This window comes from Chaetodon auriga, chromosome 23, assembly GCF_051107435.1.
Source record: "Chaetodon auriga isolate fChaAug3 chromosome 23, fChaAug3.hap1, whole genome shotgun sequence".
NCBI classification, from domain to species: Eukaryota; Metazoa; Chordata; class Actinopteri; order Chaetodontiformes; family Chaetodontidae; genus Chaetodon; species Chaetodon auriga.
In genome coordinates this window covers 7,615,895-7,632,126 of record NC_135096.1, presented here as the reverse complement: position 1 = coordinate 7,632,126, position 16,232 = coordinate 7,615,895, and the positions used below count along the sequence as shown (strand labels likewise).

At 46.3% G+C, this 16,232-nt stretch overlaps 2 protein-coding genes across 7 annotated transcripts; both read left to right on the top strand.

Annotated features, from left to right (window-relative positions):
• The first annotated feature begins 739 nt into the window (after positions 1 to 739).
• lancl1 (LanC antibiotic synthetase component C-like 1 (bacterial)) lies at positions 740 to 11,356 on the top strand. Of its 6 annotated transcripts, none has more exons than XR_013076178.1 (14): positions 774 to 1,052; positions 1,204 to 1,329; positions 2,307 to 5,070; positions 5,229 to 5,353; positions 5,700 to 5,845; positions 5,939 to 6,056; positions 6,428 to 6,638; positions 6,850 to 6,997; positions 7,406 to 7,552; positions 7,664 to 7,846; positions 8,184 to 8,360; positions 9,272 to 9,344; positions 9,500 to 9,726; positions 10,199 to 11,356. XR_013076178.1 is itself a non-coding variant. In XM_076723124.1 (14 exons), the coding sequence occupies exons 4-14, from the start codon at positions 4,997 to 4,999 to the stop codon at positions 9,574 to 9,576; spliced, it is 1,479 nt and encodes a 492-aa protein (XP_076579239.1). In that variant the 5' UTR covers positions 774 to 1,052; positions 1,204 to 1,329; positions 2,307 to 2,432; positions 4,870 to 4,996; the 3' UTR covers positions 9,577 to 10,195. The 6 variants fall into 6 exon arrangements, 5 of the variants coding, with proteins under 5 accessions (XP_076579240.1, XP_076579239.1, XP_076579242.1 ...); XM_076723124.1 differs by lacking the exon at positions 10,199 to 11,356 and having other exon boundaries at positions 2,307 to 2,432; positions 4,870 to 5,070; positions 9,500 to 10,195; XM_076723125.1 differs by lacking the exons at positions 1,204 to 1,329; positions 10,199 to 11,356 and having other exon boundaries at positions 740 to 1,052; positions 2,307 to 2,432; positions 4,870 to 5,070; positions 9,500 to 10,195.
• Positions 11,357 to 11,501: 145 nt separating this feature from the next.
• On the top strand, positions 11,502 to 15,577 carry mylz3 (myosin, light polypeptide 3, skeletal muscle). The gene is made up of 6 exons (XM_076723129.1): positions 11,502 to 12,438; positions 12,954 to 12,981; positions 14,353 to 14,496; positions 14,611 to 14,781; positions 14,897 to 14,974; positions 15,069 to 15,577. The coding sequence occupies exons 1-6, from the start codon at positions 12,436 to 12,438 to the stop codon at positions 15,095 to 15,097; spliced, it is 453 nt and encodes a 150-aa protein (XP_076579244.1). The 5' UTR covers positions 11,502 to 12,435; the 3' UTR covers positions 15,098 to 15,577.
• The last annotated feature ends 655 nt before the right edge of the window (positions 15,578 to 16,232 follow it).

The following is a 16,232-nucleotide window of genomic DNA, read 5'->3' as shown; positions in this document are numbered from 1 at the left end:
CGGGGGTTGGGGGGGTGGGGGGTATAAAAGTGTGTGTTGCCCATAATCAGCTTTCTTTGTCTGATCCAGTTCACTTTGAGTAAAACTGTGGCATTGATGATAGCGCGTGTGCTCAGGCTTTCAAATAGTCGAACCAACTTAATAAAACCAAAGCTGATAATCATGTTTATTTTTGGTATTCATCATGTTGCCTGCAATTGCTGCCTCATTTCTTTTTCAATAGCAAATTTCACAAAGATTTATTCTCCTCAAAAACAGAATTCTCAGCAAGAAGGAGAAGCCTGTGTGATATTTCATCTGGCTTGTATTAAACAGGACTTTTTCCATCTATGTGTAAGTATTAAACATTAAATTTTCAATATATTACAGAATATACCGCTTAATGAGCTTGGAAGTTAGTTATGGATCTGTCACTTATCAGGGGTCCGGGTCACGGTGGAAGCAAAGCAAGGTTTTCCATCTCCTTCTGGAGGAATGCATGCTGGAGGTCACGGTCTGATGGAGTAACCAGAACCACGTCATCTGCAAAGAGCTGAGAAACAGCACTCTCCTGCCCCTGAATATCTCACAAAGAACCGGAGACAAGGGACAACCCTGGCAGAGCCCGACACCGACTGACTTCCTGCCAAGAATATGGACATGCTCTCATTCTGGTTATATAAGGACCATATGGCTTGTAGCAGTGGCTCCAGTACCCCCAACAGGACTCCCTGAGGGAGACAACCCTGCCTACTGCTCCATGACCAGGATGAAATCTGCACCACTTTGCTTGAATCTGAGGTTGGACAATCGGCCTCTCTTCCCAGGGAGGCTGAGCCGTGCGGTACCCCGATAAGTGGGAAAACTGGAATGTGGACATCTCGAGGCGGATCTCATCAACACCTGACGCCTACGTCACGCCTCACAGACCTCTGCCGGGGATGTGGGTGACGCTTCTGTCGAGCCTTCAAAACTCTGCCTCCCCCACGTGATAACAACTGAACCATCACTATGACAACTGAGCAAAGCCCTTCTGCTGATGAAAGCCATGAAATGAGGCTGGAACATTTCCAGTAAGTGGGCCTTTTTTTCAGATTTATTATTCATTGCTGCTTCTACTGTACATTTTCCATTCATCCTTACATTCCAGTCTGTTTAAACAGTAATTACCTCAAGTGCGGCGCTTATTTCTTTTGTGTGCTAATGTGCCTTTATCGTCCTCAGTGCTTCTAAATGAGGTCAAATCCAATGCAAGAGATTCATCGGCGTGTTTCTCATTGCACCGCTATGCTGTTTGCTCGTCACGCACAGGAGGAACTGAGAAGGTTCAGCACCATTGGTGTAACTCATGTACGCCGCCCATGTCTCTTTCCCACTGTATCAATATCACAGTGAGCAGGAGCACCCTCCCCTCTCTGTTGTGTGCTCCCTTATCTGTTTCTTCTCTATTACTTTCACTCATCCCCTCCATCTTTCTCCTCCTCGTTCCAGCCGTTCTGCTCAGTCTCAAATGCTTCAGGTTGTATCTGTCCGTGTGTCTGTCACTTCTCTTTCTTCCCCTTTCTTTCATGCCCCCTCTCTCTCTCCCAGACAGTTGACTGGTATGGCGACACCAGGCTGCATGTATTTTTAGCGCTGCCACAGATGGGGCCATGGCAGCATGTCAGAGACCAGAATGTTCTTTATCTCAGCTGTCAGGCTGTTCCCCGGGACCAAAATGGATCCCGTCCACTTTGGGGGAGGAAGGTGAGGACGGGGAGAGGCATTTTTTTCCCCTCCACTCTTCAAATTGAGGTTTTAATTGGGTCGTTTGGCTTGGCTGAGCAACTTCTACTGTTGAAGTAGCAAGTGGACGGTGGCGAAAGGAAACGCTCGCAGTTGCCCTGTCATCTCCTCTGCGGGAGCTGTATCCAAACCTGTGATCAAGCGGAGGTGAAATTGCAGGCCGTGCCTCGGCAGAAAATAAGATTTATCACAAAAACAAGCTCCCTGAAAGGACCAAGAACATCAGATATCAGTACGTTCTGCCAGGCCGGTCATAAATAAAATACATGTTTTCAGACATGCTGCATTTTGTAGCAGGGAGATGATCCAGCTTTGCTTCTGTCAAATGATGATATGATGTGATGTCCAGCCCAGGCTTTAGGCACAGCCAAAAGCAGACCTGTGCAGCTGTACATTCAACGTGCCCCCTGGTAAAACACTGAACATGCACAGCAGGGGAGTAACCATTTGATTCCCTCACAACCTCCAAACACAGTGAGACCAGTAAGGAGGTCTCTCTCACTCTGAAGAGGTTTTTTTTTTTTTTTTTTTTTTTACTGCAGGGGGAGTAGAAAAATATGCTGCAGGCTACGACTGGGGGTCAAGTGGTCGGCTTTGTGCATCACAGTTTGGTGTCTGCTGAGACCCGTCTGCCGGCGTTCACGCACTCTGGAAGACCGACTGTCCAGGTGAATATCAAGGAGGGCTGGGTGAACGATGGAAGGGGGATGCTGGCGATGGGTGGGAGAGGCTGAGAGAGGTGATTGTGGGACAGAGAAGTCGGAAGCGATCCAAAGTTTGGTTTGTCAGACAGATTGTGCGCAGAGGATCGTATTCAGGTGTGTGTGAATGACTTTGTTTTGCTGTATCTGCATTACCTGACTTCACTACCCTGTCCGTGGCACTCATACAAGAACACAGAGCAAGAACTTTTTTCTGCACAGTGAGAACTCTTACTTTTGATGCTTTTTTAAGTACATTTTTTCTGATAATGCTCCTATACTTTTACTTAAGTTTGAAACATTTCCTCCACCACTGGCTTTTTCATTGCATTTGTTGGCGGTAAGAAACAATGTAGAACATCAGCAGCTTAATCCTTCCGAAGTGTGACGTGCAACAAAATGAAAATGAATGACTCGATAGCAGTCTGCAAAATGTGGTCTGAGCTTGGATGTTTCCTTATGCTAAGAACAAATGATGATCAATATCGCCTCTAATTAATATTTTTTTTCTGCATGAAGCTGATTTTCCCAGCGGCGCAGTGGGAGGGAGCCTTGGCTCAATAATGTGTCTTTCAGCAAGGAGCTCTAATCAAGCCCGAAGGTCTCCTTCTGAGTCTTGTTGCATCCTGAGCCTCATTTCCATTCCCCGTCCCTCAAGGCAAGGTAAAACAGTCCCGAGGTGGAAGAGCAAAGGCTCTATAGTTTGTACCGCACGGCCAGCCTTCACCTGCAGCTCGGCCAATTGATATGGAAAAGACAGACAGCCAAGTTTTTTTTGACTGAAGGGAAATAATGAGCATACACACGCAAAATAAAAAGGTAAACACAAAAACAAAAGAGTGACAGTGATGACTGTAGCGAATGTGGTGTTTGGTCCAGTCTAATTGTCAGCTTCATTTGCACTTTTCAATGCCAAGGTTATACAACTCATCAAGATGGGGAGCATAGACGGACAGCAGAAATGATCCGCTGCATAGAAGCAACTCAGAATGTCACATGAAGTCTTTCACTCCACAGTTCAAGGCTTTGAAAACTTGTATGTTATCTTAAATGCAATGCAAACGCTTTATTATCCAGGCAATCTGTATTAAATAGGCTGTAAAATGTGAGGAAAACACTTAAATGATGAATGTTTTTTTCTAAAACTTTCATCCCTTGATTTCTGTTGTTTCTAATACTTTCATCCCTTGAGTCACAAAGGATTGTCTGCTAAAAACATGCCCGTACGCTTGTGGGAACCTACTGAAGTGAAACTACCATATTTGGTCCATAGCATAATTTAATTAGGACTCAGACTTGATGAAGTCTGGAGCAGCTAAAACAAGAGAGAATTCGGATGAAACGTGGGAGACAGGGGAGAAGGGGATGCGATTGAGGCACATTAACAAAGAGAGAAGAGGAATCAAAGCCCATCAGAGGACGTGTCCCACTGCACTCTCCTTTGAATGTGCAATGTCTCGCTGCCACAAGAATGTACTCTTTCCCGCGAGTTGTGCAATTCATAGGGAAGAATATTCAAAGCGGAGATTACAGGGCTTGGTGCAGCTTCCATCTCTGCAAGACGTGAGAATGTGGAACACCAGCAGCGAGACTCAGCAGTGTGCCAATCAATACCAGCGCCGTGTTCTCTGTGACCACAGTAATTATCATCACCATCCGCAGGAATGCCGTGTTGTTTGGGTTTTGCCAGAAGGTCAAGAGCAGACTGCTGGCACACGGTGTTTCCATGGCACCAGTGTGCCTGAGCTGTGCGCCACCAAGTGATGTGTTTACGCTCATCTGATTTGGTTGGAAGTCGTCGGCATCATCAGCGTCGAGCTGTCATCGGAGGTGAAAGTTTGGCTCTGGTGCCTTCCCTCAATGTTTTATGCAATTTTTTTTTTTTTTTTTTTTAGAATTTTGCTTTAATGTTTGTAAATGTCAGACTCTGCTCCCTCTCACTGCTGATGTTTGGAAGCTCAATTTTGAATTGCATTTCAAAACCTCAAGAGTGAACTGAGAGACTCTGCCATGATTTATAGGAACGTAAGAATATTTCTCATAACTAAATTCCCTGAAAGGAACATGAAATGGGCCAGAATGTATGTATCGATATGTATTTTGAAGCAAAGAGACAGAAATAAACCATTTTTTGGAGAAGCAGATGGCTACCTTTATGGCAGAAGGGAAAAAACACATACAGATTGTGAATTAAACAAAATCTATAAAGGAAATCTCTTCACTGTTTTTCCTTAAAAGTGTAGATAAAGGAATTATATAATTAGAAAAGAATGACTCGGATTCAAAGATCTGAAGAAATTGTTTATAACTTAAGCATCAAAGTTCATTCTTGAGCTTGGAAACAGTTCTGTAAAATCAGGGACAACTTACTAGCTTTTTCAGGGCTTTCTGTCTTTATCTGCAGGTGGCGTTTGCTCAGTTGAATCGGGCGAGCAGTGCGCCTTCTGAAGCTTAACTTTTAAGTCAACATGGATGAGATATCTGAAAAATAAAATGGGTCTGCTGAGCTCACATGTCAACAAACCATCTCCATGAGATCTCAGCAACAGCGTGTAATCCAGCAGGCAGCTCTGGACAGGACTGATAAGTGGACCTGGTACTACATGTGAGACTTTGTGTGTGTTTGTCACTTAAGCATGAATTCTTGGCACTTCACTTTGCCCCTTTTTTGTCTAAGATGGTTGTTTTTTTTATGTTTCACATTTTTTCTCTGTAGTTTGTCCATGTTTATGCATATTTAGAATATTTTTTCCACTCCCACAGCAAATTCCCCAGTTTTGGCAGCTGTAGTAATACTTCCGCTCCAGCAGGTGGCAGCAGCGCGCTTGCTCACGATACAAACACGAAGACGAACAAAATCAAACAACAACAGTGCAGCACTTGCAGAGGTAGTACACTGACCTGCTAGCGTTAAATTATCACTGCTATGTCTTCAGTCTTGATTGAGTATAGTTATATATTTGGAATTCATAATTTATGTTATTCTGCTTTCTTTTTCGACGCTAGCACAGAGAAGGGTTCGCCGTTAGCTTTAGCGATGTAGCTAAGCTAGCAAGCTGTGTAGACAGGTCTGTGTGAGTGGGTGTGTTTAGCCCTGCAGAACAGGCTTACTGTGTCATGTGGTTTTGTATTCTGTTTTAAGATCGATACCTCGTTATTTTTTAGCCTCATTTCTATTCTGTTCCAGTCGTCTGTTCCTTCTCGTGCGCCTCATATTGCCTCATCTCTCCGCAGATCGTTCATTTGTGTCTGACCCAGATATACAGCAGTGCAGCAGTAAGGGAGCTGTTAAAATGGACACGAGAGCCTTGAAGAATCCATATCACGACTATGATGGGAGCCCCGCGTCCACGCAGGCGTTGTTTGACTCTGGTGGAAAGGTAATGCATGAAGAATGTGTTGGCAGGTGAAGTGTGTGTGCGTGTGATTCACGTACACTGACCCTCATGATTTTAATTTTGCCGCACCTTCAGCTCACATCAGAGTTTGCCCAGCGGCTGAACAGCAAGATCAGTGAGCTTTTAGCTGTCATGGAAAACGGGCTGAAGTCTGCTGACCCAAGAGATTGCACCAGTTACACTGGCTGGGCAGGTGATGACACCATTACACATGTGGCCTAAGTGACATCATGTAGTCTGATTGCGAGGAGCTGCGGTGGTCTGACTGTGTGGGAGGTGAATGTCAGGAGGCAGGGCTGCACATATGACTGTGGACAGACACCTTCCTTTTGCAGTTGGCATGTTTCAGGGGGATTTCATGCATGAATCTGCTTTGTTAATTTTAATCAATGCATTAAACCATATTAATCCCATGGGAGCTAAAACCAGAGATTCTTTGGCTTTTTTTGGCTTAAAAAAGGTTCCCAAATGTGCAGCCTTCCTTCAGTTGTGGTTTGAAGCAGGAGACATTTTGGGGGTTTGTTGACAACAATAACATGTATGTGTCTGTCTGTCCGTCCACAGGCATTGCTCTGCTCTACCTGCACCTCCACAATACGTTCAAGGACCCCTTCTTTCTTCAGAAAGCACTGGAATACGTCAGCCGCAGTCTGAAGTGCTTGACCCGCCGTCACGACGTCACCTTCCTGTGTGGGGATGCGGGGCCCCTGGCTGTCGCCGCCGTGGTCTACCATCGCCTGCAGAGGGTGCAAGAGACTGACGAGTGCATTAACAGGTAAGTCTTGAATGCACAGTTATCCTGAATGAAGTTTTGAGATATTTGCTGGGTTGAAAGTGTCACTTCTTATAGACGTAGCAGTAACTCCCAAAGGTCAAATTGCATCACATATATGAAACAGTCACAGATCATCATAAAAAGCTCATTGGACATGAGAAAAGATCATCCTGACTCCTGTATTTCCTTGTCTCCTGTGCCGCTCTCCCAGACTGCTGCAGTTTCACCAGACCGTGGCGAACGGCGCGAGCGGGCTGCCTGACGAGCTGCTCTATGGGCGGATGGGCTACCTCTACTCCCTCATCTTCATCAACCAGCAGCTCGGGCAAGACCGGATCCCACTGCAGTACATCCAGCAGGTGGGTCAGAAGCAGGGCACAGTCTGACAACAACCACACTGTTATCCGAGTTGATGCAGAAGGATTTTTTTTTTTTTCTAGGACAGGCCAACTGATCATCCATGACTCTGTAGACAGGACTCCCCTTAATGGTACATACCGCTGCAGTAACCATAGGCAGAGAGGAATGAGCCTAATTGGATGAAGGGTTCGGGAATAATTAAAGGAGAAGAGAGGAAATGGACATATGGAAAAATGCTTCTCTAATGTCTAGGTTACTGCCTGCGATCTTGATTTGCCGTCGGTCGCTAATTTGCTCACTCTTGCGCATATTGACGCCCAAATAGCTCTAATTCGTCTCCATTGATTTCTCTCAATTCTCCAGATTAGGCGTGTTTGTGAGCCGGGATGTGTTGTTTCCTTCCTCAGATCAGCGAGGCCGTGCTTTCGTCGGGCGAGAGCCTCAGCAGGAAGTTCAGAGTCCAGAATGACAGCCCTCTGATGTACGAGTGGTACCAGGAGCAGTACGTCGGCGCCGCCCACGGCCTGGCTGGCATCTACTACTATCTCATGCAGGTAGTCTTGAGCTTAATATGAGGCGTATTTGGGAGCTTTTGAAGCTATTTTACAGGAACAAAACAACACCGAAGCTCGTTCACCCTCTGTGGTCTGATCTCTCCCTCACAGCCGGGCTTCGTCCACATGGAGGAGCGTGTGCACAGGCTGGTGAAGCCCAGCGTGGACTACGTCTGCCGTCTCAAGTTCCCCACAGGAAACTACCCTCCGTGCATCGGGGACGACCGGGACCTGCTGGTGCACTGGTGCCACGGAGCCCCAGGGGTGGTCTACATGCTCCTGCAGGCGTACAGGGTAAACGCTGAAGAGTCCAGTCTTTTATAGCAGAGTTCATTTACAGAGTCACGGGGCCATCTTGTGGTGAAGTTTTGTCACTTTCTGTTTGTATTTCAGCTGGTGGAGTGTTGATAGTACTTAGGTTTTTGTTTCTCAGTCAGTCTGACAAGAAAAAGCACATTATTAAGAAAAACTACCTTTATTTTGAAATATTTCCTGTCTTATCTTGTTCCATTTATGCAGCAGCAAAAGGGTTTCTCCAACACAGAACCTAAGCTTTGCCAATGTCACCATTAAAATGGAAAAAAACCGTTTGAACTTCACCTTTTCTCCTTTCCTGTGGCCCCGGTTGCAGGCCTTCGGAGTGCCTCAGTACCTGCTGGACGCCCTGCAGTGTGGAGAGGTGGTGTGGCACTGCGGCTTGCTAAAGAAGGGCTACGGGCTGTGCCACGGCGCGGCGGGCAATGCCTACACCTTCCTGGCCCTCTACCGGCAAACGCAGGACCCCAAGCACCTTTACAGAGCCTGCCTGGTGAGAGCTCATGAAAGAGAAATCAGCATGCATCATTCACACAGTGCAGCCGCCATTTATATGATATTAATTGTGGTACTCCTGGAGTGCATCCATTAATTAGTGCCCAAATACCTGATTAATGCCTCAGCAGTTGGACATGATGAGGAAGTATTTTCTTGTCTTGCTGGGTAGAAGAACACTTTATCTATGAAAGTTCACTTTATTTTATGAAACATACATACAGAAGGCCTGTCCCCAAATATATAGATTTTAGAGGGACTTAAACATCGATAAGATAATAGATAAGAAAGATAAGATTTCATCAAAATGTAAGTATTTCACATCGACCTGCTCTGTGTTTCTCTCTATATTGGCACAAACAGAAGAGGTCATTTCATCGTTGCTTTTAGGGCCTTTATATTGTCTTTCCTCGGCTTTCTCTGACTTTGATCGTGAAAGTCGCATTAAAGTCAGCTCAAAGCACGAGCAGTCGTCGCCCCTTTGGCTGCTCGCCAGCATTAAAATCGAACGTTATTCCAGATATGCGGGGGGGCCACGTGGGACGCGGGGCCTTTCATGTTTATTGACAGCAGGTTGGGAGCAGGCTCGAGCAAGCGAGCGAGGCAGCGAGCGAGCGAGCGAGCTCTCTTTTGGATGCGCTCCAGGTGGCTCAAGTCCCGCCTGTACTATCATTAATATGAATCTGTTCATCGAGGATGGAAATAGACCCTTCAGATGTCACGCCGAAGCTCTCAGTGCAGCAGGGCATTGTGGTCCTAATCTGATACCTCGGCAGATGATAGTATTTCACTAAGCGGAGCACAATTTTTAGCAGTTGTTGACATTGCTCGCTATTCTCCTGGGACGGCTCGACTGCAGTCCACAGTGTTGTTATGACACCACCTCTCTCTCTCTCCCTCCCTCTCCAGTTTGCAGACTGGTGCATGAACTACGGAAAACACGGATGCCGAGTACCAGACACTCCCTTCTCTCTTTTTGAAGGTAATGTGATACTAATACTGACACGACTGCTGTGGATCACTTTGTTTTATATGTTAGCATCATCCCTACTATTCCCTGTTTTATTGAAAATGGTGCTTGCTCAACAACTTTCCTTTCTCCAGCTGCAAACTCACCGCGTCACTTCCTGTTTACAGGCATGGCCGGCACCATCTACTTCCTGGTCGACCTTCTGCAGCCAATGCATGCAAGGTTCCCTGCCTTTGAGGTGTAGACGTCTCCCCACAGGTAGCCCTCCCCAGCACCCACACTGCGGGAAAATACAACCAGAAGACCCACACTTGTGCTCTCTGTCACGCTCACGCAGAAAAACACGTCATCTGGATCAATGAAATCCCGGGACTGACTCCCGCTCTCTCACACGGTGTGCCATGTTTTTCCCGCTCCTTCTCTTCTGGGAGCTTGACATGTTATTAACAGGATGAATCCAATACTCACACCTCGGCTGCATAATTATCTCGAAGATTTGTGTTTCAATTAAACTCTTTGCTTTATTAAGTCAAGTTAAGGCTGTTGCTCAGATTGTGTCGTCTTTGAGGGTTGAAATGAAAAAAATAACGCTAATTTTCAATTCCAGACTGTCAAAACATCAAATTAAATTGTGTGGAAATGAAATGTTTTGTTAACACGACTGTATATTCTGTAAGTCTGATATGCTAAAAAAAAAAAGGAAATTAATGCTTTAGTTTGCTATTCCGTTAACAGCCAAGCTACTTACAATGCACGAAATATAAAACAATACAAGCTGTGTCATGTGTTCAGGGATTAACCCCAAAGTGTAAACTGTTGCCTGTCCTTTGCACTGTCTGAGCAATAAATCGTGGGTCTTTTTACAGCTGTTGCACTGCAGTGAACTTTACGCCCTGCTCTTGTTTTGGCGTCGCCATGCAGCAGCAAAAAGAGGCCACACGGGGGCAGCAGAGAGCTGTGAGTGAAGACCTGACAGCAGGCAAACGAGGTACATTCACCGGCACCAGAAGAGGTTCACCTTGAAACCTGGTCGCGTCATGAGTGGGATATTTGACAGACAGATTTTATGCTCATCAGGCTAACTAACCCTGGAATGACCTGCTTTGACTTCTTTGACAGCGATTTAAGGCATTTTTGCCAGTTTTAAGGCATTTTCCCCCACAATTGAGGCCACTTGTCACAGTGACGAGCGTCTAAAATCCTCCAGCCCGTCCTCCTCGGGCCACTTGGCTCAGCTGGTCTGAGCTCTATTCCAAATAAGGCTCATGTAACACCCCTGAAAACCAAGCGGCGACACAATGCCACCGCTCTTTTTTAAGCCCCCTGCCCATGCTTCTCTTTGACCTGACGCCAGCTGAGGTCTCGGAGGGCTAAAGAGGAGGGTCGGCGGGTTGGGGAGACGCGTACTGTACAGAAGGGTCTTGAGGAGCGGGAGCATTCATTCTCTCCACCCCCAGCGAGTGTAGGAGAAACCGAACCCCTCAGGCAGGAATGGGAGTAAAAATAGAGCTCATCTGTCTGGGGGGTGCGGCCTCCTGGGCATTTTTCCCAGTGGTGTGCGCACAACAGCTCCTCACACTGGTCCTGTGTCTTTCTGTCCTTCATAGCAAACCTTTTTTTTTTTTTTTTTTTAAGCCAAATCCACCTGTGTTTATAAGGCCACATTCAGATGCTTTAACTATATAAACCTTTGCATTTCCGCCATGTTGACTGAGGACTTCAGAGCAGATTAGAATACTGAACAGAGGCAGTTTCAGGAGTGGAGGTGAAGCTCGTTAAAAGATAATACAAATATTATAGAATATATCTGGTTAAAGTGTGAAGCAAGTCAGGAATTATTGCTCTTCGCTGAAGTGAAAAATGGTCTTTTATTTCTGACATTGTCTTTTTGACTTACACTTTTATGCTTTTTCCAATTGGTGCTTTGACAAAAGTAAGTGGACCTGAAATGTTCTGTGAAACTTCTGTTTCCATATTCAACAATGAACTTTCTCTTTTGGTTAATAGAGTAACTAACACCAGAATGTCTACAGTGCATTATTTTTATTTGGATCAGGAATTTTGCAGCTTTTTCCTAATTTCCTGTTCTTGCGTGGCGCGGTCTTCCAGCTGAAATCCATCAGAAGTGGACTCATGTGAATTTGTTCTCCAACCAGTGTTGATTGTCTCTTTTTGTATGTGCTGCAATAATGACAGATTGCTTATGATACCTCCGTCAGCACCATGGAGAGCTCAGGTGGAGCCGGGAAGGTCAGCGAAGCAGCTCTGCGCTCAGGTCATTTAACCTCCGTAGATAATGCAATTAAGTCTTTCCTTCTGCCTAATTTAGCCTATTCTGATCATTTTATACCCTCAATTTCACTCCAGTTACTGTGCATTTAGATTAATAATACAAAGAAATGCAGGATTTTTACTTGCGTTTCTACACTGTGGTATTACTGCTTTTACTGAAGTCGAAGATGTGAGTACCTCTTCCACCTCTGGCCACATGTTGCAGATAATCTGGTGCATTTTCTCTGATTTTTTGAGGGACTTTTCCGCCGATGAGTTGACTTCTTTCGCGCCTGTCTGAATGGAATCAGCTTTTCAAACACTTTCTACCCTGCGGTGATTTAACCATAAGAGGAGGAGAAGAAGTGTGACTGTTTAAAAATACCACCTTGCAAATGAGCTCTGTGGAGCTCCTGTGAAGTGAACCACTCGGCAGCTGGGTTTTCTGCGTCCTCTCTCGCAGCTCGACCGTGAATCTCCGTCAAATGAGAAAAACTTGCGGCGTCAAGTCGGTGGAATCGTGTCATCGTCGGAGAAATCGGTTGGAAAACCGTTTCAGGACTTGACAGACAAGGGGTGTCTTGACACAGTTATTTCTACTTCTAAAAATACCCCTGTCCCCTTCTAAAGGCCTACCCCCGCTGCTCTCCTTTCCGTGTGCCCTAAGAAAGTTAAAGATGTTCCAGCGTGTCATCTGAGCCGCCCTATTAGCATACGTGACATCACATGCCCAGGATAAATAAGAGGGGGCTTTGACCATGGCTTAGGACCACTCTGTCTTGGGACTCCAGCTTCTCTTCTCCTTTCTTTCCTCCAGCTCCAGCTCTCCAAAATGGTGTGTACAAAATTGTGTTCTGGACTGTTTAGGTGGGGCGGGACCGATGGAGTTACTTTTTTTTTGGTTTTTGCCTACCAGGGACAGTTGCTTGTGGCGTGGGTTTGGATACCAGTTCTCCAAAATAAGTCCAAAATTGGGACTTTTTTTCTCTATTGGCATCAAAAATCATGTTAGGGAAGAGAAATCAAGACAAAATTTTGATGAAAGTTGAAGCTTGAGAGGCCCAGGACCACCGCCTTGAAATACATCAGCATTTCTTTGACTGTAGGCTGAAAGCTAAATGCAAGGAACCTGTAATTTCACCATCCATCATCTGCATTTTGTGCAGTTTTGACAGTTTGAAGCAATAAGTTCTTGTGAGGGAATGTGACATGACCTGAACTTTGTCTGTTCCATACTCCTAAATCCTTTGCTTTTATTCGTCTCTCTGTGTTCCGTGTATTTACGTGTTCGTCAACGTCCCTTCTGGTTTGTGTATGTGTGCGTTTCTGGCCTGCGTTCCCACGTGACAGACTGAGTTCACACCGGACCAGATTGAGGGTAAGTGGAGAATCAGCGAGATCCATCCTCAGTCCCGTACAGATATAACCTGGCATGTGAAAAATGAGTTGCAAGAACGCCGCTCGTTCATCCTCATGCAGGGTGACGTACTTCAGTGTGCCCCCGTCATCAGTCTCAGCAATTGTTTCTCTAAACAATCTCCCAGAGTAGCTGCAGGCTCGCCTCGTTGAGCCTTTAGTCCAAATTAACTGCTAAAAGGTGGACGTAGGGATGAAGAAACTTCCAGGCCGCCAGCAGACATGCCATTCCACGGATTTGTCCAGTTGTCGAGGAGGATCTGAGATATGTCTATTCTAAGCCTGGTCTTGCAACCCGCAGTGGGCCTTTGCACAGCAGAGGTGTTAACTGCCAGGTCAAGGCTTAAGATGCAGGCCCGGCGCCATCCTCTTACCCCAGGAATCCAAGCTGTGATCCCCTTGCACCATCCCCAACCCTTTTGTTCAGTGCTGAAAGACGTGTCCTCTATAGACATTCCCTCATGTTTGGTGGAGGGCATTTCTTTCTGACATTATAACATCAGGGATGTTCACCTTGAAGTTTCCCAATTGGGCATCTTGGAGTTGCAGGGCAAAGCTCAAAATGCTTCCTATAAAGTTAATCTCTACGTGGATTTGCTTTCTGCCCAAACAAGAAAAAAAAAAGCTGCTTCTGCACATTGCGGTACATGTATACCACAAGGTGTCGATTACGTCGCAGTCAGCGTTCTCATGTTAAACTCGAGCGGGGCCACTGGGCCATGCCTCTATATGGCTTGGGTTCCTCTGTAGGGGTGTATCAGTTTGCTCCCATCGCCTTAAATTCCTCCCAAATGCAAGTGGAGGCAGGAATGGAGAAGGGCCGGGGCCCGGGGGTGGGGGGCTGCCACAGCTGTTCCTGCTGCTGCTGTTCAGAAGCCACATGAGCATTAATCTGTCAAAAGGGTCACTTTGAGTTGGCCTCCTGCATGGAATCATAGAAATAGCCAACCTTGCTCAGGCCCCAGTCGGTACCTCTCCTCTTCCTCAGCTGTCGCTCCCTATTAGCTGGGGACAATGACAGAAGTATGTGGCTTCTCCTCCCAACACAGTGTGACACCACATAGCTGCCATAGCTGACTGAGATCTCTGTAATGAAAGAGCAGAAAAACCCAACGGGGGCCCAAAACTTAACATTATGAGCATTGATATCAGTGAGACGTTTCAAATCTCACTTCTTGACTGCAACATAAAGACTGAGGGTTTTTTCAAAGCACCTTGTGCTACATTGACCCCCCAGATATCTTCAAACTCATGTATTTTCTTGTTCTTGTCACCGACTCGTGTCCGTACTTTGTAACTCAAAGTTCTCTCTTGGCTCTTCCCTCCTGACCAGACTTCAAGGAGGCTTTCGGTCTCTTTGACAGAGTTGGTGACAGCCAGGTGGCCTACAACCAGGTGGCCGACATCATGCGCGCTCTGGGCCAGAACCCCACCAACAAGGACGTTGTAAAGATTCTGGGCAACCCCAGCGCCGACGGTAAGACCCCCATCACGCTGCATGCAAAATCCAGCCGCAAAAGATCCTTTCTCTGCGGTCTGAACGCAAAAGTGGTGGCATAACGACGCCCTCCTCCTGACCTTTATTCAACAGACATGGCCAACAAGAGGCTCAACTTCGACGCTTTCCTGCCCATGCTGAAGGAGGTCGACGCCCAACCAAAGGGTACCTACGACGACTACGTTGAGGGCCTGCGCGTCTTCGACAAGGAGGGCAACGGCACAGTCATGGGCGCTGAGCTGCGTATCGTGCTGTCCACTCTGGGTGAGTCTCAAGTCACCTTCCCCAAATATAGAAGTACACAAATATAGGTTGCTTGGCGTGCGCAGTATGTGACACGGAGAGCGCCTCCTTGACACGGATCCCTGTGCGTCCGCAGGAGAGAAGATGACTGAGCCTGAGATTGATGCCCTCATGGCCGGCCAGGAGGACGAGAACGGCAGTGTGCACTATGAGGGTGAGCCTTGATCTCCCAGCATGCCTTCTCTTTTACCTCCTTTCTTTTAGCACGTATGCCAAAGATTTTAACGTATGGGTTTGTCCCTGTCCAGCTTTCGTCAAGCACATCCTGTCCGTGTAAGAGTGCTGAAGAAACTGTAGCTCACCTACAGACAGCCCAGCGGTGTTCAGGACATCTACACTGTGTCAAAGACCAACCAAGGAAAGACAAGGACTATGTACAAGGGATGTTGAAGCAAACCCATCTTGTTGTTTTATTTTGTTTTCCTTTCCATTTCGTCTCAAATCCTCCTCTCTCGGGACACCACCATCGCATCTCTATCGTAGACCCCCATCACACGGCCTCTGCTCCAACCGGGACAGGTCTCCACTCGCCGCATGGGGTGAGGAACAGGGGAGAAGGGGTGACCGCTCATCAAGTGAGGGTCGATCCCTCCCTTCCCACTGCCACCTCATTCAGTCACGCCATCACTGGCCCAGCAATGCCAAAGGTGCTGGAGAGCGGTCGTGGATAGACCGCCGAGAGTCTCCCAGTTTCCCCGAAAAGTTTTATTTATTGTCACTCTGTTCATGTCAGAATAAACTTTTCCAACGTACATCCCATCAGGGTTGATTCTTGATCTCTCATTGCCTCTCATGCCTCTCTGCTTCAGTGCGGAAGTTAAAGCAGGACCATGTGACTTTTTAAGGTGTGTGTGTATGTGTTTGTGGACACACGACGGCAAGAGCAATTTACAGGAGGATCCAGAGATAATAAAAGAATAAACATCAAACTATTATGCGCACATATGATTGGCTGTAAAGGATGAAAATTGTCTGGACAGAGCTGCAGGAAATCTATATAAAAAAGAAGTTCATTCTGTGTTTAACAACTTAATTAGCAGTTTGGTATGTGAGATTAGTTTGTTGTCTGAATGTGTGTTACTGTGATCTTGATCCTGAGCCAAAGCTCAAGAGCACATATTGACATTTAGACAACTTTACTGAAACTCATGCGGAGGTGGTGCCAATTTAAATTGCCAAATATAATTTCAAATTTACTTTTCAAAAAACACACAGAGATAGATGGAAATACTCAAGCACAAGTATCTCAAGGAATCAAATCAAAGGCATGGTCGCAAGAGCAGTTAAACCCTTGCAACTCTTTGCAGTTGTATCCTTAAGATTGTCTGCCCCCCGCTGGTGCAATTAGGGGAGTGGTCAGACTTTCATTAAATAGCACATCATGCCTCTCAAGTACAGCCAGAGTGTGTGAG